This window comes from Canis lupus, chromosome 17 (assembly GCF_048164855.1).
Source record: "Canis lupus baileyi chromosome 17, mCanLup2.hap1, whole genome shotgun sequence".
NCBI classification, from domain to species: Eukaryota; Metazoa; Chordata; class Mammalia; order Carnivora; family Canidae; genus Canis; species Canis lupus.
In genome coordinates, this window is record NC_132854.1 from 53,879,138 (window position 1) to 53,903,005 (window position 23,868).

The following is a 23,868-nucleotide window of genomic DNA, read 5'->3' on the forward strand; positions in this document are numbered from 1 at the left end:
GAAAAAGATGTCAGTTAGGAAGTTGAAATAGAATCAGATCAACACAGGGTGTGTCTTTACAGTCGTCACTTGTCTACATTCCAGATTTGTGTGTGTGTGTGTTTACGTAGATGCATATTTTTTTTGAAATTTTTAAGATGGAAGGTTTTACTACTTACACATGAAAGTCTAAAAGAAAGCCTCTTTCTCTGCGCTGTAATGTGATTTTTTTTAATAATGTGATTTTCTTGCCTTGTCCAGTGATGCCGAATTATTTTCTGTACTGATGTTTTCGTATATTAAAGATATTATGATAATGTTGTTATAGGCTTCTTCCTGAATGAATAAACAGCCAGATCATGATGTATGTGCTATTTCTTCCTTCTAACTGAATGTTTTTGAGGTTCATAAACCCTACTTAGAAAGAATCCCTATTATACACTGTAGCTTAAAGTGTAGCTTAAATTCCAAACTAATCAGCGCGTAGTTCATCTGTCTAAATATTTCATAAAAGCTCTTAAAATATAATTTATCATTATAAAAATGTTGAATTTCTTCTTTTAGAAAAAATGTCTCTTTCCCTTTCTCTTGTTCTTCTGTGTTTATCTTTGTGTCATTTTCCTTAATTTTTTTTTAACTACAGAAGAACTGTTCTTCCCACTGTGTCTCCCATGATGTCTACACATCCCTCTCCTCTTTCCATCTAGAAAAGCTTCTATTCCTCTACTCTCTGCACATTTGTTTGAGCCGAGGCTTGCCCCCTCCATACCATCAGGTCTTTTTTCCTCAATTCCCTGCTTATTTTATTCTTCTAGAACAAAAAACCAAAACAGAGTAGATACAATGTTTGCCATTTCTCCCATCATTATTCCAGATTTCAGCCTTTTCCTATTTGTCTTCCTTCCTTTCACCCTAGGCCCCTCCTCATCCTGAAGCAGCTATCTTTTTTTTTTTTCTGAAGCAGCTATCTTTACTCCAAAACATGCTGCCTAAGTCCCCGTGTCCATTCCTCTCAGACATCTGTAAAATGTGCTTGCCGTTCTTCCTTTCGCTGTATATTTCTGGACAGCTGGGATAGTTTGCAATACCCTTCTTCTGTCCTCCTCACCGGCCCACACGTTAACCAAGAATTCATCAGAGGACTGGATTAAAGTTAAAAGTCCCTGAAACAGGTTCTTGTTCAACATGTCAGACACAGAACATGTATGTCTGCTCTTTGGTTGTCCTTCCTCCAGAAAGTCAAGTGTAAGTTGGCTGTCAGTGAATAAGCTTAAAAGAGCAGAGAATGGGAAAGGAGTTCCAGGGAGTTTTCATGTATGACAGGTTCTGGCCTTTGTGGGATCCCCAACTGTCCCCAAAGTGAAGCCTGGCAGTCTGCATGGGAGGAGTCTGCATGGGAGGAGGATATGTGGCCGGGGAACGAGAGCAGGACCCAGCGGCCAGCACCCCCACCCCTGGGGAATAATCCCTTCACTGCCAAATAGAAGCACCCCAGCCAACATCACCCCAGGAAAAGAAACCTGTAGCAGCAAAGAGACAGATGGAGACACAAAACCAAACACACAGTCCTGGAATAAATAGAAATGACTCGGGAGCAAACAGAATTTTAAGTATTCTAATTAGTATTCTCAGAAAGATTTGAGAAAACACTGAAACGAAAAAAATAAATAAAGATTGTACAAAGAGACGATAATCGAAGAAGGAAAGAATGCTGGGAAATAACATAACACGACGATCAAATAGAAACTTCAGTGGAAAGGATAAAAGATACAGTTTAAACGGATAACAGGAGGAAAAAACGGTAATAGGCACATAGCATTAGCCTCGTAAGGTCCCTTATCTGACTGGTGGGCATTTCAGACAGAAAATAAAAACAGAAAACAAAAGTGAAAAATTATCAAGGCAACAGAGACACTCCTGTTGCAAACTCCTGCTACATCTGTCTGTGTTCTTTGCCTGGAGAACTTTGCCAAGTTCTTCACAGCACCACCTCTTGAAGCCTGCTGGGAGCAGTGGGCCTGCTGGGCTTTTGAGGATTTTTGCAATTTTTAAGGGACGGGCTTTTTATTTTTCGGGAAAAATTTTGTTTTAAATCCTCTAAAATTACCTTGGAGGTACTCACTGTATCCGTCTTTCCTTAAAGTTTTCTAATGGTCCAAGATACTGCTGTCCCCACCACAGCCACCTCCTGCCCCCACGCCACCATCGCCACCACCTTAGGGCACCTCTCCTGCTGCCATGATCATCACCCCGGCTCTGACATGTATGCACGAGGCTTTGGTGCATGGCAACTTGGGAGAGGAAATGGGCGTAAACTTTTCATGATCTCTTTTATTTATTTCTTTATTTTTAGATTTGTTTGTTTATTTTAGAGACAGAGAGAGGGAGCGAGGCAGAGGAGGGGCAGAGGGAGAGCAAGAGTCATGGTGCAGGCTTCCCACTGAGTACAGAGCCTGGAACCCACAGAGTCGCTTGATCCCAGGACCCTGGGATCACAACCTGAGCCGGAAACAAGAGTTGGCCGTTTGACTGAGCCATCCAGGTGCCCCTCGTTATCTCTTTTAAAAAGGACTTAGTAAGCAACTGAATAGCTTAGAGAGGATTTCAGAAGAGAAGCTTTACTTAAGCGGTCAGATACACTCATTGACATCAATTCCACACACTTGCATTTATTTCTTAATATCTGTCCCAGTTTTCTTGAGCAACATTGGGCAAAACTAGCTGGGGCTACTATAAAAAACATATATATTCATATAGTAAAAATTAATTAAATATTTATAAACATTTATATATAAATATATACATTGATATTTATATATATTTAAAGATTTTATTTATTCATAAGAGACACAGAGAGAGAGGCAGAGACACAGGCAGAGGGAGAAGCAGGCTCCCCCTGGGGAGCCTGATGTGGGACTCAATCTTGGGACCCCAGGATCACGCCCTGAGCCAAAGGCAGACGCTTAATCACTAGACACCCAGGCGCCCCAGGGATACTATATATTTTAGGAAAAGAATGGTATTGTATATCTCTGTCTCCTTCTGTAAAATTAGTCTAGAATAGTGAAGTTTATAAAACATGTACAGAAAAATCATACATTTATGTCTTTTTAAGCATAAGGGGAGAAACATTTGTCCGTTAATTTCTAAAATGCTGTCGATTACAATAATCCTCTTTTCCCCGGTTCTGTCCTGATCTTGCTAAAAGTTGTCAAGAGAACAGACTAGCTCTGGTTTTTACTAATGTCAAGCCAAGAGTGTTAGAAAGCCACTGCTCTACATGGGCCAACGGTTTACTGGCCTAAAGACAGCTGGTCTTCAGATGACATTTGCTAACACTATTAAAAAGCATTGGCTCCAAGTATTTATGAGGGACCCTTCTGACATAATCATCATCAGTCACACACAGTTTTATGATCAGCAGCTTATGATGGGATCCTGTTGTTATGCGAATATTTACCAGTCCTGTCAATATGATTTACAAAAGGCTTCAAAAGGAATTGATTTTTAAATTGGTGATTTAAAAATATGATATATTGACCCCTCCTCATACACAAAAATACAAGTATTGTTGAAATTTAGGTGTGGTCAGAACCATAATGAGACGCCACTCTACACCTACTATAGTGGCTAAAAAAGATAAAACAAAATAGACAGACCTTACATAAGTGCTGACTGACCAGGACACAGAACTGTGATTTCCCTGCATCCCATGGGAATGCACGGTGGTACAGGCACTTTGGGAAATAGTCTAGCAGTTTCTTTAAAAAGTAAACATACTTACCATAGGACCCAGCCATTTTAGTCCTAGCTATTTACCCAAGCGAAGTGAAAAATTATGTCCAAACAAAAAATCCATAAGCACATTTATTTCATGTTAGCCCCAAAGAGGAAACCACCCAAATGTCCATGAAGTGGTGACTTCGGTAAACAAATTATGGCTTTTCCTTACATTGGGATACTACTCAATATAAAGAGGAATGAAGTCCTGATACATATGGCAAGGTGACCTTGCAAAATCATTATGCTAGCTGAAAGAAGCCAGACACAAAGGCTCACCCTGTATCATTCCACTTATAGGACATTCTGGAAAAGGCAAAACTGTGAGGGGTAGGAAAACAAATCCGTGGTTGCTGGGAGTCAGGTTGGCTATAAAGGGGCATAAGGGAATTTCCAGAGGGAGGGGGAGGTTGGTGGTGATAGAACAATTGTGGTCGTGGTTTTCGTGAGGGTATCAATTTGTCAAAATTCATAGAACTGCAGCCCTACAAAGAATATTTTTGTTATGCGTAGATTTTGCCTCAATGAGTTCAGTGCAATAATCAGAAGATAAATGAGAGTTTAAGATCTGTATATCCCTTCCTTGTATATGGAAGGATACAAATGAAAGCCAACAACCTCACTCTCCTGGTGGCGGAGACAGGTTAACTTCACTGCCAGCTTAAGATCAGGTAAAGGCTACGGTGTAACCATGGATACAAGCTATTATTTCCTTTTGTGTGAAATCTCTAATATTAAATGGTGACCCACACATACTGTAGGGGTAGACTCAGAAACAACCGGACAAAGTCACCCAAGGCTTTTTCAGCCTTAGGACCCCTGCCCGTAATGTTTTCCTCATGGACACAAGAGAAAACTCTGATGTCAGTGAAAATATCTTCCAGGGATTAAGAAGATGAAAGGGTGAAAACTTTCGGGCTAAACGTGAGGGCGATCCTGAACACGGTACACTGGATTCAAGACTGCTAAGACTGTATTTTCTTTTGTTTGTTACAGAAATAATTTCCTGCAGATCAGCTGCTAAAACAACAACATGTGGGAGGCTGACCTCTCCTCTGGCTGTTGACTTTCCTGTGAGATGGTGATTTTCTAATTAATAAAGTGGACAGGGGGCAGATTGAGAGTAAATTTTAAAAATCAGCAAAATTTTTTTGTGGTAGGCCTCAAATGAGCAAGGGGTGGTGATTTATTCCAAATGATTCTTTAAGGTAGGAGTGGACTCTTCAAGAGCACATGTTTTAGAATTCTGTTAAAGATGGTTGGTCACAGAGACTGTCGTGCATCCACCTAATAACCATTAAAAATTAAAATCATAGGGCAGCCCGGGTGGCTCAGCGGTTTAGCGCCGCCTTCAGCCCAGGGCATGATCCTGGAGACCGGGGATCGAGTCCCACGTCGGGCTCCCTGCATGGAGCCTGCTTCTCCCTCTGCCTGTGTCTCTGCCTCTCTCTCTCTCTCCTCTCTGTGTATTCTCATGAATAAATAAATAAAATCTTAAAAAAAAAAAGACAGGGAGATGAGAACATAATAGATGTCAATTTATACTGAACACGTCCATTTCTTTCTAAAGAGCAATCTTACTTCTTTAGGCCACGTTGGCTAAGTGAATGTGAGACTTGGTGGCATGGGAGATTATGCCGGGAAGTCAAATATTAAAAAGAAAGATAAGTAGGGGGCAGCCCAGGTGGCTCAGCGGTTTAGTGCTGCCTTCGGCCCAGGGCGTGATCCTGGAGACCAGGGATCGGATCGAGTCCCATGTCGGGCTCCCTGCAGGGAGCCTGCTTCTCCCTCTGCCTGTGTCTCTGCCTTTCTCTCTCTCTCCTCTCTGTGTATTCTCATGAATAAATAAATAAAATCTTTAAAAAAAATTAAAATCATAGCCCCTGCCGCTGAGTGAGTGCTTCCCACATCCTGGGAGGGGCTACACATGCCTCTGGGATGTCCCCTTGCTCTTTGCGGTCCAGGAACCCAGAGCTCCCCACAGGCTCCACGCTAGTTCTTGCCTCTCTGCTTCTGGCCATCATTTCTATGTTCAACAAATGTACTTACCTACCATGCATCTGTTTAGTGATTGAATTTAAATGTTGAAATCCTAGCCCCTTGGACCTCAGACTGTGATGTTATTTGGAAACAGAGTCTCTACAGGTCTGGTTAGTTCTGATGAGGTCGTAATGGAAGGGCATGGGCCCCTCAGTCCTAGACAAGCCATGTCCTTGTAAAAAGCAAAAATCTGTGGGGACACAACCAGCACCAGGGCTATGTGAAGACGAGAGCCGAAAGCAGGGTGACGTGTGGACAAGCCAAAGAACGCAGAGACTGCCAGCGACCCGCCGGGAGCCCGGGGACGGAACGCGGGACAGGTGCCACCTTCTTTGTCTTGCACGTCTCCCCTTCAGAATGGAGACGGGGAACTCCCGTTGCTCCAACCAAACCGCACGTGGAAACCGAATCTCACAGGACAAAAGTGTGTTTCCAACTGGCAAGGAGATTTTGCAAATGCACACCTCCTCCGAGGGGCTGCAGCTCTGCCAGGATTCAGGGTACTGCTCCTGCAGGGGGGAGGTCACCCCGCTCACCGGGACCCCGGCCTGGGCCCCTAGCATGCTCCCTCCTGCCTGCTGAGCCCACCCTCACCTCCCCAGACTTCTTTCCCATTTGGAGCTTCGACCCCTGTAGCAGTTTTACCACCTTTTAAAGCAAGGGGGGAGAAGGGGGCCAGGGGGGGTGCTGGTGATCTTTCCAGGCAAGAGGAAAAGAGGGACCACTGCACGTGGTGTGAGACAGAAGCCGCAGCCCGGGTCTGGCATCACGGACTCTGGGGGACACAGACAGATAGACTGGCCTCCTGGCAGGGACGCCGACGCGCACCCAATGTCGGGGCATCTGGACACCCCCAGGGGGCCTCGCACAGCAGCTGTTATACTGATTTCCCAGCGCAGGGACCCGCGCGGCGGCTGTGATGACGTCTTCCTGGCTGGCTCTGACCCCTGAATCACACTGATTTGTCTCACACACACTGCGAACATCAACCAGTTAGGATTCCAAGCCAAGACTCAAAAATTGCTTTAAAATGGCAGGAGATGGCTAAGACATAATTTCGGCGACTTGGTCATTAACTTGTTTATAACCCAGTGTGTGCCCTTTTTTTTGTTTTAAGCATCCTTTCCTCTCAATTATTTTTCCCTGCTTGGCTAATGTTTCTGTAGCGGTTACCTCTAATCATTAAGACACTTTTGCAGGCAATTCATGCTCCCGATCTTAGAGGGCAGCCGAAATGGATGGGCGAATTAAAACGACATCCTAACTTACTATATAGCCGTCCATCGTTCTATTTACATTGCCCTTGTTTCAATAAAAATGAAATTTTTCCCACCCCAGAAAAGAGTGCTTAGGTTCGTACATTCGCAGGGGTAATATAAAATACCTACGTGTGACGATGATTTATGCTGTGTCGTTCTAGGGTGACTCGGGCCCTCAGACCCCTCAAATCTGTCGCACACCGCTTGATGTTTTCAGATCTCCATCCTGCTACGAGTCGAGTCGGATTCTATTCCCACCTGCTGTGCTCAGGCATCATCCCCGCCACCGTGCTCCCTCTCCTTCCTCCGATGCCCTGCAGCTCCCGTCCCTTCCTGACAGTTTCCACAGGCACGTCTCTAACTTCAGTGTGTGAGGCTGAGGCTGAAGTCTGGCCCTCCTCCACGAGGGCAGAGACACCACCTTGTTTCTAAAGTCGCCCCCCCTTCCCCAATCCTGGCCTTGGTCCATCCAGTCCACCAGCGCCGTGTCTTAAACAGGCACCTAGAGTGTCCATGAAACCCGACGAGACCCTAAGCATAATCCAGAAGCCAAAGCAATAGAGCTTACGTTTACCCTGAGCTTGGAAACAAGCTCCCTGCGCTTTTGTAAAACCCGCTGGCGTGCTTTGAACCTTAAAAGTCCTCAGAGGGCAAAATACACTTGCTTCATGATCCGCAAGTATTTTCTGGCCCTTTGCCATGAGGCTAAATTCCATGCACAAACCTCTCAAGCACCTCGATTCTCTCCCTCGGCTTCCTGCCTCGAGGGTGTATTTCTTCGACATATTTCTTTAGCTTGATGTTTCTCCAGAATGTGCCCTTCTGCAGCCATTAGCCCTTCCCTGTCCTTAAGACCTAGCATCTGGTCGTCCTCTCTTCTCCTTCACCTTTTCCTGGCAAAATAGCTGCCATTTCACTTCCACTTAATATACGTGTCCATTTCCCTCAGACCAAAGAGAAAGAAAGAAAGAAAGAAAGAAAGAAAGAAAGAAAGAAAGAAAGAAAGAAAGAAAGAGAAGAAAGATCCGGGCCCAGGTACCTGCTGCATGCCTTGCATGGTTTGCTGCAGGAACTGGAGCTGCTGGTCCTTGGTGACGGTTTCCTCCGTTCGAAAAAGCTGTTCTTTCTCTTGTTTCAGCAGCTCCACCTCATTCCTGTAGGCATCCAGCTGCCAACGGAGACTGTCATTCTCCTCCTTGAGAGCGTAGGCCTGGGCGGCCAGGGCTGGAAGGCAAACGGGACAGGGTCACCTCAGTCACTTTCCTGCTTAGACAGATGGGGTGGAGAGTGGGGGGGGAAACCCTTCATGGGAAGGGGAGTCTCTCACCCAAGCCCTTACTGTCCGTGTGGGCCTGGGAACGAAACCCCAACACCGGGCCCCGGGGCTCTTTAGTCTGCAGTTGCTGAGCATCAGTGGCTTTTGCAATTTTTTTTTTTTTTTGTCTATTCTGTTTATCCTGGAGGAATGTTGCTCGTTGAGCACAGGAGTGATTCCTTCCAGAATCCTGTCTCTTGACAACTCTGCCCCAGTCCCGGGCACCCTCTCAGAAGTCGCTAGGCGGTGACAGCACTGATCATTCCAGGCAGCAGCCGTAGCCACCACTGCTACCGTCCTGCCTCTTTCCGCAGGCTTGTTCGGCCGCCCGGGGGGCCCACTTTCTCTCAAATAACCAGCCGTGCCACAGGCTGAGGCCTGCAGCCGAGTCCCAAGGGAGAGAGGGCTCGACAGGCACCCACCCCCCTGCCCCCAGCTGCTGGGACAAATCGCACAGCTTGGGCGCTCCCTCCTATCAGAACAGTGAATTCGGTTCCATCTGTTTCAGCAACAGATGAAAAGTCTGCTTCCCTACAGGGCCGACTGGTTCCTCTAATTCTCCTTCCTGAAACCTAAAACTCTACGTGCGGGTTCAGGCCTCACTCACATCTCCATCTTACCGGGATGCTGGGACCGTTACCTCTGGGTCTTCTACGTCTCAAAGCTTCGAGAACAGCAGAGACTGAATGAAAGAGGAGAGGGACTGGCACGGGACCCCGCTGAGGATGCCTTCTGGCCCACCGCATCGGGGCTTCCGCCCTGATGATAGTGGCCTGCTGGGCACCCCGCATGTGACAGGCCCTGATCCCAGAGCTTCGTGTGGGCCAAGTCACTTCGTCCCCCTGCAAGCCTGGGGTGTGGGTGCTGCTCCTAACCCCCCTCTTTACAGATGACAGGAGTGATGCACAGAGAAGTTAGAGGCCTTCTTGCATCCCACAAAGTAGTATGAACGGTCTTGGGGCGCCCTGGGTGGCTCAGTCGGCTAAGCATCTGACTCTTGGTTTCGGCTCAGGTCAGGATTTCCTGGGTTGTGGGATCGAGCCCTATGTCAGGCTCCTTGCTCAGCAGGGAGTCTGCTTGCAGATTCTCTCCCTCTGCCCCTACCCTCATTCTCTTTAAAATAAATAAATCAATCCTTTTTTTTTTTTTTAAAGTAGGATGAACAGTCTTCAAACCTAGTCTTCTGGGCCGTCCTGCTAGTCCAGATGCTACTTAGTTCTCACCAGACCATTTGAAGCTACGCTCAGATTCTCTCTTCCCCTCTCCTACCAGTTTCCCGCACTTTCTGCAACTCCCCTGCCCCAATGGCAAATTTATACTCTACTTTGATTAAGTGAGATGAAACCGGAAGAGCATTTCAAGACTCATCAGAAACATCTTCAAGGAAGTGGCTTCCGGTTAGTCAGGGCGGGATGTGAGGCCCTACTGTTCAGCAGGTGCTCAGTACGCGCTCGCTTCCACCTCTCACCCCACCCCACCCTGGGAGCCAATCAGAGAGCACTGGAGGTCAGCCTCCTGGAGGTTTTCCCTTCACGTTACAGCTCGCTGATAACAAACCTTTACAGAGGTGCCCCCAGCGAATTCCATCCTCAAATATCAAACATCAAATTATGTTAATAATAGTTTTATAGTTGAGCGGTTTGTGGTATTCCGCTTTGCAAAATGATTACGTGTAGTACACACGGAAATACTAATCAAATAGAACATGCAATTAGCCAGAAAATTCCCTACCTTGAACCATTAGGGATCAATTAGTCAACAGGCCGTTACTGCACATGTGGTCTGTGCCCAGGCCTGTCTGGGCATCTTGGATCATAAAAGAAGAAGCCAGAATATGTCTCTTCTCTCAAGCAGCTCAGAATATATCACAGAAGCCGACACTTTGGAAGAGAAACGAACGCATTCCAGGGAAGGGGGAACAGCCTGGTGCCTGGCATGTAGTAGGCGCTTAGTGGATGTTGGCTGAATGAGCAAATAAATGAGCAGCTCGGTGTCGAGGGAATACATCCTGTAGGAGCTCTGAGAAGAGCAAGGAAAACGAATAATAAAAGAGGGCTTCAGAGGCTGGAAGCCCAAGAATTGGGGAAGGATGTCTCTGTCCTCTGTCTGGAGCAAGAGCATAAGCAAACACCCAGGGAGGAGAATTGAAAGGGAGACTATTTGGGGCAGGAAGGAGAGAAGCTGGACCAAATAGGCAGATTGGAGTCTGGAGGCAGTGAGAGAAAGGTGAGCCATGTCAGGTGAGGCGATGGAGGCTCAGAAGTCAGGCTAGAGGGTCAGAGTCAGCACGGCAGCCAGAGGAGAACCACCCCAGGTGCCTGGGCAGTGGGGCCACACAATGAAATTGGTGATTTACCATTTCAGATTAGTTTGGCAATGGTGCGTGGAATGAACTGGAGGCTGGAGAGAATGAACGAAGGAGATTTTATTTGGTGTGAATGTGTGTGCAAAACCAAGGAGCAGCCAATTTTACAGTTTTCGGGGACTTACTCATAAACTCAGAAATGACCCAGGGTATATAGCCAGGAGCATGAGCTAGTGCTTTCTAACGCTGCACATCCCAACATCATGTCCACACCCCGAGACACCAACTCCTGACAACTCAGTTTACCAATCCACAAGCAAATGGTTACGAGGCATCGTTTGAGAAGGATGCTGTAATAGGGCAAAATTACAGAAAATGCAAATGATGGAAAAAGTGTTGGCACTACAGAAGCACATTACTACATTTAGTAGCATTCAAAGACACTTAAGTCATTTCCTTAGGAAGCTCTATTTGGCCCTTTTTCAATTTAGAGTGGCATTTTTATTATCATAACTGATAGCAGGTGTTTGTGAAGAAATCGATTAGTATGCAGGGATGGAAATTACATTTTCCAAATGAATTGCATAGTCTGCAAGATACGCTGAAATCTGTGTAGCAAAATGCAAGCAGCTATAAAGCATGTGCCAGCAACATTATTTAAATAAATTATCTGAACATAAATACATATAGGAAAGTGCACCATCTATTATTTCATGGGCTCTCTTAGAAGCCTATGGAATGGTACTGCTGACAGTTCTTATTCTTGGCTGAGCCGAGTGACCACTGTTTCTGCCAAGTAAGAGACAATGCTGTTTGCATTTCTGAAATAGGAATGTGATATTATATTGAAAAAAACACAAAAAACCCCCACAAAAAACCCCACCCCAGCATCTATAACTCTATCCACCCCCCAAATCAATACCATAGCCAATCTCATCAACGTTTTTATAACTGAGGCATATAACTAATTTACATTCCCGATTAAATGATTTCAAGCTTGATATTTGTGGGGAAAAAAAATGGTTACTCATGTGGCAGCAAAGTGGTTATTTCTAAAGGGTGAGAAATTGTATATTGACTCCACTTAACTTCAGGCCACCTGTTTGTAAACATTATTCAATATCATGCTGCAGCCCTGAATGCACCCTTCAGATGAGGCTTCCTGGAACATGCTACATCTACATCATGTTTCTAAAAGAAACAAAATCCTGATAATTCCTAACTTAATATCACTTTTTCAGTATATTAAAAATTCAGAAACTTGAAAGTTCCACTCTTCTGTTTCTCTCTCTCTCTCTCTCTCTCTCTCTCCCTTTTTTTTACTCTTTAGCTCTTTCTGGGACACTGTATTAAACAGTTTTGAAAAATGTATAATCAAGCTTCCATGATAAAATTTACCCTTGAGAGACCGCATAACAAATTCACTATTCAAATAAGCGTAGGGATTAAAAAACTACAGTATGCATCTTTTTGTAAGAATCCCTGAGGAGTGCACCATGTTCCAATAAATGGAATATTTAGCTAAGAGCCACATGTGGATTACCAATTTTCAATAATAATAATAATAATAATAAAGAATACAATAAGACTTCAAATGCAAATGACGCTTCTGAATATAATGAAATCTTCCTTCAGTGATTCTATGGGTGCTCCCAAATCTAGTGGTACCTCTGGATTATCATTGGTTCATTCACCAACCAACAGATTATTGTGAAGCTCTGGACAAGAAGCTGTGGCATGGAGCACTTGGCTGGCCCAGTCAGTTAAGCTTCTGACTCTTGATTTCGGCTCAAGTCATGATCTTAGGATCCTGGGATCAAGCCCAGAGCCCTCTTTGTCAGGCTCTGCACTCAGCAGGGAGTCTGCTTGAAATTCTCTCCCTCTCCCTCCACCCCTCTCCCCTGCGGACGAGAACTCCTTTAAATAAATTAATCTTTAAAAGAAAAAAGAAGGGATCCCTGGGTGGCGCAGCGGTTTGGCGCCTGCCTTTGGCCCAGGGCGCGATCCTGGAGACCCGGGATCGAATCTCACGTCGGGCTCCCGGTGCATGGAGCCTGCGTCTCCCTCTGCCTGTGTCTCTGCCTCTCTCTCTCTCTCTCTGTGTGTGTGTGACTATCATAAATTAAAAAAAAAAAAAAAAAAAAAAGAAACCTGCCTATTAAAAAAAAAAAAAGAAAAGAAAAAAGAAAGAAAGAAAGAAGCTGTGGCATACACAAGGGGAAGGCCAGTGCAGTCGTTCATTTATACTTGCTCGAGACCTCGGAAAACTTCTGTTACTGGGATTTTCTGGTTGGATTTAAAATGAAATAACAGCATAAGAAAAACTTTGCTAACCAAGATTAAATTGCATTTCAAAAATTAGCACTGGACTGCTAAAATTACCAAAGTGACATTAGTGCAGGAAAATTGATCCAGAGACGAAATTGCTCAGCTGAAAGATGAGGTTTAAAGGTATTAGCAGCAGCTTGCTGTACCCTTTACTAGATTCTACATTAACCATTATTCTTTATATTAATTATGGCCGAAGTGACCTCTTCATGTCTCCCGTATTAACTTACTGGGTTTCCATGGGAACAGATAGTGGCACGCTTAACTTCTTTAAGTAAATAATCTGGTGAAAGCCTTGAAATCTCTCTCTTACCGGCCTGAGCCAGCCTCGGAAAAATAATTAGCACTATATGAAGAATGTAAGTTATTTTGGGTTATGTCCCAATAAGCTGACGGTATGTTAATATCTTTTTCATGCTCAGGCAAGATGTAACTAAATAATAAAACACTTCCACATATTATTTCTAACACCATCTGGATTTCTCAAGAACTACTCATCGTCACGTCTTTGGGGGAACCCTGTGTTTTAACAGTCCCCCCACACCCCCACCGTCAGATGTCCTCCTGGAATGTGGGGAGGGTGCCACTCCAGTGTGTGCTCCTTTCCCACAGCCGGAGTCTTGTCCAAGGATTTCATCAGCTGCTGCCCAGATAGGCAGTTGTGCTGAAAGGTCCAGAACACAGGATGATGGGGATGGATCCAAGACCCAGGAGACATCCCCAGGGTGTCTGTGGCCTACCAGCCCCCCCTGGGCTGGTGACTTAGCTCCTCCTTAGGCTCCATCAGGCCACTTTTTTTTTTGCAGGCCGCCTACAGGGCAGGGCCAGAGGGTTGGGGGGTGGGGAGCTTGCTTTTCTGTGGTAGGAACTTCACACTGTGTATCTGAACTCAATGCTTTGCTCGGTGCAGCACGGTTCCTGAGATGCCTGCCGCAGAGGCCACCACAGGGCTCCCCAATGGGGGCCCGAGGGAGTGGTGTGTGTCTTCTGAATACTCAGTGTCTTCCTGCGGTTGGAATGGACCTGGGCCTCTGAATTTCCACGTGGAGGAAAGGTGCCCAGAGACCAGCAATATCTGCTTTGAACTCCTCTGTGCTCAAGAGTAAACTTGTTGTTAAGCCGCTGAATGGGTGGGACGCTCATTTATAAAATAGCTTGTGCTCCTCTCATCCCAGTAACGGCCTGCATCAGGATCTCCTGGTGGGACTTCCAGACCCTAACCACCACCCCTGAGTTTGCAATTTGGGGTGTCTGGCCCGGAGCCCGAGAATCTGCACTGCTCCACTTCCCAGGTGCTGCTGGGTTTGCTGGGGCTGAGAGCACACCTGGAGAACCACTGCCCGGACAGGTACTTGCTCCCACCTGGTTCCCGAACTGGGGCTGTGGGTGGCTTGTGTAGACAGATTCCAAAGCAACTGTGTGCTTGGCTAGTCATTCTGGTTTCATCTCTTGACCTTCGCTTGTCTGAGCCCCTGCTCCGTGCTCTGCACGGGGGAGGGCAGTCCTGCCCCCGCCCCACCCCGGGGCCCGGAGCACCTCTTCTGGAATCAGGGCCGGAGTTAGCAAGTAATATAAGTAGCACCAGCACGGCAGTGGCAACGGCAGTGGTAACAGCTACCAGTCCCAACGTGCCAGGCGATGGGCTATTACCTGCACGGTCTCCTTTCAGCCTCACGAACGCAGATATAGTACGATTACTGTTGCTATTTTACAGGGATGGAGCGGGTTTGAGAGACATGGGGCGTTATGCAGTTGGTCGGAGGTGCAGGGTTTACACTCTGCAAGCGCGACTCCAGAACCTCGAGCCCCGGACGTGATGCCACTGGGGTGGCCCTGGTGCAGGTCCGTGCTGGAGCTGGAGAGGGGGGAAACCACGCACACCACCATAGCGGCCCATTTGCTGCTAAGAGAGAAAAAAAAGCATTCCACTTGCGGCGCTCTTTTAAAATAGACACACGTGTCTTCTGCAGGAGGCTCCTGGGAGTGAGCCCTATGGAGGGACCCACCTGGTAACCTTCGGGCAGTCTCGGGGTGACTGAGACCATGTAGGGATTCTCTTTCTGCCCCGTGTCCCCCTCCCCTGCAAGGGCCCCGCAGATAGTCGCTGAGTGCTGAGCTCCTGAGCCTCAGCCTGGTTCCAAGGCCCCATTAAGAGAGTCGTGTCCAAACCTGCTCATGCTCGTCTTGGGATGGTCCTTAAGGACCAGAGTGACATGCCCCCCCCCACCCCCATCCTGGCCTCACCTGTGTTGTTACCGTGTCCAGCGCGGTTGGTTAGAATAAAGGTGGTGGGAAACCTCCCTTCCCACAGAGTCCTGTCCACAAGGCCTCCTCTGAATGGGCAGAGGAAGCCCCAAGACAAGGCTGCGGCCCCCCTCACCCCGGCTGACCAGGGGTCCTCGGGCTGCTCTTGCCTCGGGGGCCCCCAGTGTCCCCGGCCCGGGGCTGAAAGGCCCCGCGATCGCCCGCAGCCCAGCCAGGCTCCTCCACGCGGCCTCCGCCTGGCCCGACCCACCGTAATCGATCTGTTTCTCAGGAGCACCTGTATCACCGCGGAAGCAGCAATCTTCCTCAAATTGCTCACGGAAATTCCTTCTGCTACATTTTTGCAGGATTATTATTATTACAACTTAGCATTGACATAACATTTTGTGTTTGCGGTGTGCATTATAGTCTGCACATTAGCTATTATTAGGGAGAGCTAAACAGAAGCACAATGCGGTGTCTATTTCCATCTTTGTGTGAGGCCGGTGGAATAAGGGTAATTTGGAGAGTGCAGGTAAGCTAGATCCTGTTATTATAATGGCTTAAATGTGAGTCTGGAGGCACAGCCGGCAGCAGGTGACTCAGGGAGAAAACACACACACACACACACACACACACACACACACACACACACACACCCTCTGTCTCTCCCTCCGCACAGCTCTTCCTAACGAAGGGTCTGTGTCAGCAGCAGCGGCCACCAGGAGCCACCGGTGCAGACACTGCTGAGAATTCCCATCCTGTCTTGGCCTCTGACCTTATTATCCTCTGACACCGCCCCCAGCTGTCCCCCACCCCCACCCCGGGTCCTCAGGGGGAAATAAGCAAAGGAAGGAGGCTTGCTCGGTTCTTTCTCTCAGTCTCAGGACAAATCTGCCATTTAAAATGCTATAGAAGACTCTGGGAAACGAAGTAGGGGTGGTGGAAGGGGAGGTGGGCGGGGGGGTGGGGGTGACGGGCACTGAGATGGGCACTGACCGGATGAGCACTGGGTGTTATTCTATATGTTGGCAAGTTGAACACAAATAAAAAATAAATTTATAAAAAAACCCTAATAGAATATTGAAAAATAAAATAAAATAAAATAAAATGCTGTAGAAGGATGCTCTGGGGGCTGAGGGATGCCCTTCAAGGCCCCAATCGGTGAGCCCCGTGCACCTCCCGCCTGACCTCAGAAGCTCCCCAGCCACCTGCGGGGAGAACTAGCCACCGGTGTGGACCCGGTGGAAGCCAGGAGGGGCCCTCCCTACCGTGTGTTGTGGTAGGAGATCCAAGGGGAGTGAAGGCTTCTGGCTGGGAAGGGCTGCCGAGAGGGCCCCTTGCAGGGAGAAGGCGGGTGCAGGGCCTTAGCATCAGGCTCAGGCCTTGCCAAGCTGCTGGGGAGCCTGAGTGGGGGCCTCTTCCACAAAGGACCCAGTGGGCTGTAGGAGAAGACGCCCAGGCCGCCAGGGTGAGACCAGGAGGCAGGGAGGAAGAGGGGGCTGGGTTGTCTGGGCCCCGCATCCAGGCAGCAGGCGGGTGCAGAGGGGTATCCGCCCCACCCCGACTCTCCCTTTTCTTTGGATTAGATTTTAGGTTTCTTTTTCACTTTCAATCTCTATGCTGATTGATTGATTGATTGATTGATTGATTTTTCTATGCTGATTTTTAAGATTCAGGGCTACATTTTTCTTTCTTTAAATCCTCTGAAGGCTTTATTTTGTTAAGATTTTACTTATGTATTTGAGAGAGAGAGAGAAAAAAAAAACCAGCATGAGTGGGAGAGGAAGAGAGAGAGAGAATCTCAAGCGGACTCCGTGCTGAGCGTGGAGACCCAGCGCGGGGCTCCATCCCAGAGCCCTGAGATCGTGACCTGAGCCAAACCAAGATCAGATGCTCAACCGACTGGGCCGCCCAGGCACCCCACCTTCTCAAGGCTTTAAAGATTCTTTTTTTTGGGGGGGTAGACTCAGACCAAGATGAATCACATGACGACACAGGGGTTCCGGGGGTAGGCGCCCCTCCCTTGACTGTGGCCCCCATCCTTACGGACAGGGCGCCTCCCACGTGTATACAACGCCGCGCCCTGTTTTGCCTCTAACTAGCAGTTGCTCTTGTCCAGAGAGACGCTTGAAACAGGAACCCTTCCCCTGAAGGACTGGCGGTGTGAGGCCCGTCACCTCTGTCCCCCCCCAACTTGCAGATTCCTTACCCTTTTAACAAATGGCCATTTCTGATTGTCTTCCAGAAAGCTTCCCCTTAAGGAGTGACCATTCCTGCTCCTCCCCACGGCCTCCCCCTCAGACAGACAGACAGACACACAAAACACATCCACACCCTGAAAGGTGAAATGAAGGTCAGCCCTAACTTAAACCACGGTCTCAGAGGTAGGCACCCGTCCCTGGCAAGGAACAGCAGCAGCTTCTCCCACAGAGTTTTTATTCTACAACATCAAACACTTAGGATAACACTTAGGATCAAACACTTAGGATAACAAAGATGAGTCGCCAAGAAACCTCCTCCCCCCCCAGTTTCCATGCTTTCATGTGGGCTTTCTCCAGGGCACTAAGAGAGAACCGACACTTGGCTCTTTCAGCCTGAGGGGAAGTGGCGGGCAGTGGCCTCGCCCGGGCTGCCCGTGAGGGCACGTCCTCTCCGCCGTCTGGTCCCCAGGGTTGAGATCCATTTGTGCGCGCCTGCTTGTGCCTGACAGGAGGCCAGAAAGGAGCCCCGTCCTCTCTACATGTATCACCGAGGTCGGGTGACGCTGGTAGGGTCACCAAGGCCAGTCGTCCTCAGGGTTCGTTCCCCACACAGTTTTCATCTGTCCCACGTTGGCAGCTGTCAAATGACAATTCTTGGACTCATCCCAGGCCCTCTGAATCTGGGTGTCTGGAATGGGGCCTGCGGGTGCGCGCTTCAGTAACTTTGGGGTGGGTGGTTTAGGAGCCAAAGGTTTAGGAGCACTTCCCCGGCTTTTTAGGGACCGGATCCCCATCTCTTTATGCTTTGTTCTTCCCTTTCTTCCAGTCTTCTATTTCCTTCATTGTTTTTTTTTTTTTTTTGGACACCTGCCTTCTCTAACAGCTTTTCTGCTATTAAGAGGCCCTTCTCCGCTCCAGCTTTTATCATCCACCATGGTCGTCTAGACCTTTCTGCCACCTGCCTTTGCCTTCTCACATTTCAGTCACCTGTTCCTCTCCGAATGCTACTTATGGCCTCTCCCGCGATGATAGTGTGACGGAATGCTTTCATAAATCCTCCAGGCAGTGTCTCCAAAACACATTTTTCTGATCTACTGGATGTTGTTGTGTATTACTTTTCTTTGCAGCCATATTTCTGGAGGACGTTCCAGCTGCCATGGGTCTGTGGCTTGCGCCCAGGAGAGGCCCAGCTCAAGCTCTGTGCTCTGGGTTGGTGGGGAGTAATGACCCTTGACCCAGGGCCCTCAGACCAGCTTCTTACTGAGGAGTCGGGGTGGGGGCCCTCCTGGGTGTGCGCGCTCTCCCCAGACCCACCGCTGGACCCTCAGAGGCTCTTCTCTTGGGCACGTGGCCAGGCATCACGGCTCGCTTCTCTCACCACTGATGGATGAGAACACGGTCCCTGGCTATTCTCGTGGAGTCTCAGAAAAGCTGACACTCTGCTCTTGGCCTGTTCAGCACATTTTTCTGCACCAGACTACCTTCAGATTCTTTCTCCTCTCCCAACTTGCCTTTTTTCCCATTAGCCAGAGGATACCTCATGCGTTCCTCTATGAGGAGGGGAGTTCTCCACCTGTGTCATGCACGCCACACTTACACTAATAAATGAGCTCCCTTTCATTTCTTCTTTCTTTGGTCCTTTATTATTGCCTGTGACACTCACTTGCTTTCCACTAAACATTTTTGTCTTTCACTTCCTTTTTATTGTCATCTCATACTTTATTACCTCACCTCAACCTGTTTCCCCCCCTTTCTCTCTCACCTATTATTGACAGACATCAATCTTCGTGTTATATACCTGTGGTTCTCAAGCCTCTGCGCAGCAGAAATACCTGAGCAGTATTTTATAACTTACGTGAGTGGGCACGAACTCCCAGGCATTGCCGGGTAGAAGTTCCCAGCTCTTTGTCATGTGGAGCCAGGGCTGTAATCCACTCATTTATACCTTCTGCGATCGCTCACCAGCACCAATTCTCCACATTGCCACACTACCAGGTATTTGCAAAATGCCATGGAATCCCTTACTTGGTTATTTCTTGCAACCTCTAGTGAATTCTCTTAGGATGAGCCTCATGTTACTATCGAGAAGGCTAAGGCTTGGAAGAGACCCATCGTTTGCCAAGGTAGGAGAGAAACAAAACTCAGATACCTCGAGGGGCCTCTGACCTCATCTGGTTCCAAGTTATTTCTTTACTATATTCAGTGTCTCCAAACTCTCTCTCTTCCAGGGACTCCAATTCTCACACATGTATCCATTTCCTCAGAGTCTTTCTGATGATTTTACCACCCAAAGACCCCCATCGTCAAGAGTGTCAAGGTAAGCTTGGCCTTCCTTAGGCCCAGAAAATAGGATGGAAATGTAAAAAGAGGCCTTCCAAAAACTTATTTTCAGAACTCTTGATTTCTCATCCATTCAGATGGCTCCAGTTCACATTCTTCAACTGGACACATCGTCTCATTACTTCTTTCATCCCCAGAACTTGAATGCTACAGAATCCTGCTTCGACGAACTCCGCATCCATCTTCCCTGAGTCCTTGGGCAGGGAAAAGTGCACGTATTTTAAAAACTGTCTAGATGGCTAAATTATAGCAATTTTTCCCTGGGAGAGAGTTGTTCAGATATTAAAACTCTCTATGTATTGAGTATGATAATCTTTCTCACATCCCCACGAAAAGCAGTTTTTGCTTTGCTCATTAAAATGATTTGTTTTTGGTTTTTGATGAGTGTAATTTTTCAGGTAGCAATGTTTTATTCTTACCAGCAACTCCTTAAAAACCCTCTGCGAGCGCTGAAGCCCCAGTTAAGCACTATTAATCAAACACTAAATGCTTTTAAACAGCTCTACCCCTTTTTCTAATTGAGAAATAGAGCTGTTTGGGCAAGTTTATGAGGTGACCTTGATTGAATTAAAGAGGTCAGGGATAGAACAGACTTCAAACTCGTATTCAATAATTTTAAAGAAATGACTTCCCTCCAATTAAGCAGGAATTAGCATGAAATATTTTGTTTCTGAAAGGTTAAAAGAATTCCTCTGAGAAACTAGCTCTCTTGTTTGCTAGCTCTTTATTGAACATGAGAGAGAAGACGCCATGGATAGTGTTATATAAAGTGCTCTGTTAACATGGTGCTGATGATCCAGCATCAATTATACCATTCCTAAGAGTCATAAATGTTGTATCGAAGGGGTAAAGAGTCCAATTTAAGTTTTAATTTCTATTTCAAAAGCCCAAAGACCCAACAATTTTCAATCAGTAAAAAAAAAAAAAATCAAGATACATTTTCCATCTGCAGTAATTTCAATGTAGTTGTAGGGAGAAAGGCTTCAAATATTGCATGACTTCTTTGCTGTTCCTTAGCTTCATCCCTCACCTTGCCATAGCCCCCGCCCCCCCCGCTCTTCTAACGACCTGAAAGGACATGTCATTTTTCCTGCTCTAAAAAGTAATACATAGAGGGCACCTGGGTGGCTCAGTGATTGGGCGTCTGCCTTTGGCTCAGGTCGTGATCCTGGGGTCCTGGGATCGAGTCCTACATCAGGGTCCCTGCAGGGAGCCTGCTTTTCCCTCTGCCTGTGTCTCTGCCTCTTTCTCCACATCTCTCATGAATAAATAAATAAAATCTTAAAAAAAAAAAGTAACACATAGAGTCCCTGAAGCAAGGAAGCAGGATTCCACAGAGTATGAAAAGCGGACATGTGTAGTGATTTGGGGACTACAGGATATTGTTTCTGAGGAGCAGTAATCTTGAGAAGAACACTGGCTATGCTCTTTTGTGTCCCTGCTCCGGTCAACTTCAGAGAGTTGTGTAGACATAGATAATACACATGAGGGAGGCAAAGGGTGTATGACAAAGAACGAGAAGGGACTTTAAAGCCAAGTTCTTCTTATGAGACTTGGAGCAAGTTAGTAAACCTCAAGGTCCTCATCTGAAATACATGGTCAGTACTATGAGGATTAGACGGATACTAGTCGTGATTTTTTTTGGGGGGGGGGTGAGGATGGGGGTGTCCTAAACTGAGAAACAAAGTCCTTTAACAAATTAAAAATTAGTCCCTCCTAGTTTTAATTTCCTATCCTGTCATTTCACACATTCTTGTCCACCTACTATGTACAATGCCATATGCAGGCCATTCAGAAAGGAAAAGGTCTCAAGAACATATGGGGTGCAGGACCCTCCCATATCATCATGTTTTCACTCTTGTTTGCTTGAAACAAAACATAAACCAGGGATAAGATAGAGTTCAGATGAACAGATTTACACAATCTCTTCTCAGATCATCTCTGTTCTCATAGTTCTTTTTTTTAAAGATTATTTATCTATTCATAAGAGACACAGAGAGAGAGGCAGAGACATAGGCAGAGGGAGAAGCAGACTCCCTGCGGGGGAGCCTGATGTGGGACTTGATCCCAGGAGCCTCGGATCACGCCCTGAGCCGAAGGCAAGTGCTCAACCACTGAGCCACCCAGAAGCCCTGCTCTCATAGTTCTTTATGTCAGAGTGTATCTGCTTACTTGGGCTGTAACTGCTGAGGGCACAGGGGGCAGACACTGCATGGACCCATGACCCAGGACTATTCCAGGAAAAGGAACTCTGATCATGTGCTCTGAGGATTCTTCAGAGTAGATCAACAACACTCTCATATCAAAGACTGAGTGTCAATTACTTAAAAGAAAGAAAGTCTTATAAGAAAGTCTTATAAGACTTGGCTAATTTTTCTCCTAATTCTGGCACTGTAAGACAAATGATATCACAGTCCCATATACATTGTAGGAATTCACTGAATATTCACTTTAATTTTATCACTGCTTTGTATTATGACATTGCTTGAGATAATTCATGGAGGCAAAGAGCTAACAAGAATAAAGAAATGGATGGCTAGGATACTCAGATTATACAAACTATACTACAAAAGTCTGATATGGCAGTAGAGACAATTCTTAAAAAAAAAACTGACTGATAAATCACCAAAAGAAGAATAAAATCTTAACCTACCTCCACAAAATTTGCCAAATTGTCACTGACGTTGTGCCTGAAAACTTGTAATTACAAAAACTACACAATATAAACTTTGCAGAATTTATTTGGCATTTCAACGAATTATTGTTGGGGGTAAAAAAAACACCCACATTTTTCTCATTACATTAAACCATCGGATGGGGAGGGAGAGGACATATTACTTGTAAGATCTCTTCCAGATCAAAACATCCCTGAGTCTAGGCATCTCAATAGGATTGATATTATTGTAGATGCTGTCCCTCAGACTTTGAGATTTATTGAGCAGTACATCTCATAAAAAAAGGGAAAAAAAGCCCCAGGAACAAGGAAGCAGGGACAGCACTTCAATAAGTCCTGAAATTAGATAGAGAGTCAATAAACGGGTGATCTTCTCATAGGCTCTCCCAGTCCCTGGCGATGCAAAGGAAATATGGGCTGAGATGGGATATAAAAGGGCTAATATTGTAGCTTAGATCATTCCAGATCAACTATCAAGTCTGTGCCTGTGTTTTGAGAAGTATCTTGATTTTTCTCTTTATTTTCTTGAAGAGTTCAGGAATGGAAAACATGAGTTGTGACAGGGTGTGTGGTTCACCAAAGGAAATGCATGACATGGCACGGCTCCTGCCCAATGTACTTCACCTGTTCAAAGCATTTTTTCTTCTTCTTGCCTGAAGCCACAGAACAGATTGCTTTTGAGGAAATAAGTATCACTTAACTAGAAAAGAGATTGTGCCAATTTCCTGAATATTTTTAAAAGCTGGCATTTCTGTTGGAATGGGCTTAAGAATAGTTTGCTGGATGTACTGCCTATGTTGAAGCCAATCTCTTTCTAAGTTAGTAGAAAATACAGAAAATAATGGGAAGACTAAACATAAGCCCCTGTCAGCTTTGTCTGGAGTAACATTTTAAGGTAATAAACTCTCCAGTCTACCTTTGCCTCCCAAATGGCATCATGGTGTTAAGCACATCGCAGATGTTCAAAATCCTTGATTGATTTTATTTGGTTACTGACTCTGATGATGTCACTTAGGCATTTGAGGAGCTTTTTTCTTCCCCCATTAAATTTAGTGTTGGCATATGAAGGTCACTAGCCTGGAAAGAAGGAAACTAGTACCAAGTTCTAGACTTTCCACTTGCTACCTAGGGGAAATAACATAAGTTCTCAACATGTGACTGCACATTCCTATCTGTGAAAAAAGGAGGTGGTTGTATAGGATGATTTCTGAGGGTCTCCTCCATTTCTGAAGAGACTCATCATTGCCACTCCCCACGGGTAGAATTCAACACATCTGCCTAGTTTAGAACTTGAATTGTTTCTTGACTCTTAATATATGTTGTTGTTTTAACAATTTTATTTATTTATTTATTTATTTATTTATTTATTTATTTATTTATTTATTTGAGAAAGAGAGAGA

At 46.3% G+C, this 23,868-nt stretch overlaps 1 protein-coding gene across 9 annotated transcripts in view; it reads right to left on the reverse strand.

The window, feature by feature from the left end:
- Positions 1-23,868, reverse strand: part of ENOX1 (ecto-NOX disulfide-thiol exchanger 1) — a 548,612-nt gene that overhangs the window by 83,390 nt on the left and 441,354 nt on the right. For all 9 annotated transcript variants that reach the window (XM_072782960.1, XM_072782966.1, XM_072782958.1 and 6 more), the window contains one exon: positions 8,098-8,282. In XM_072782960.1, coding sequence (XP_072639061.1) covers positions 8,098-8,282 — 185 coding nt within the window. The remainder of the gene's footprint in view (positions 1-8,097; positions 8,283-23,868) is intronic.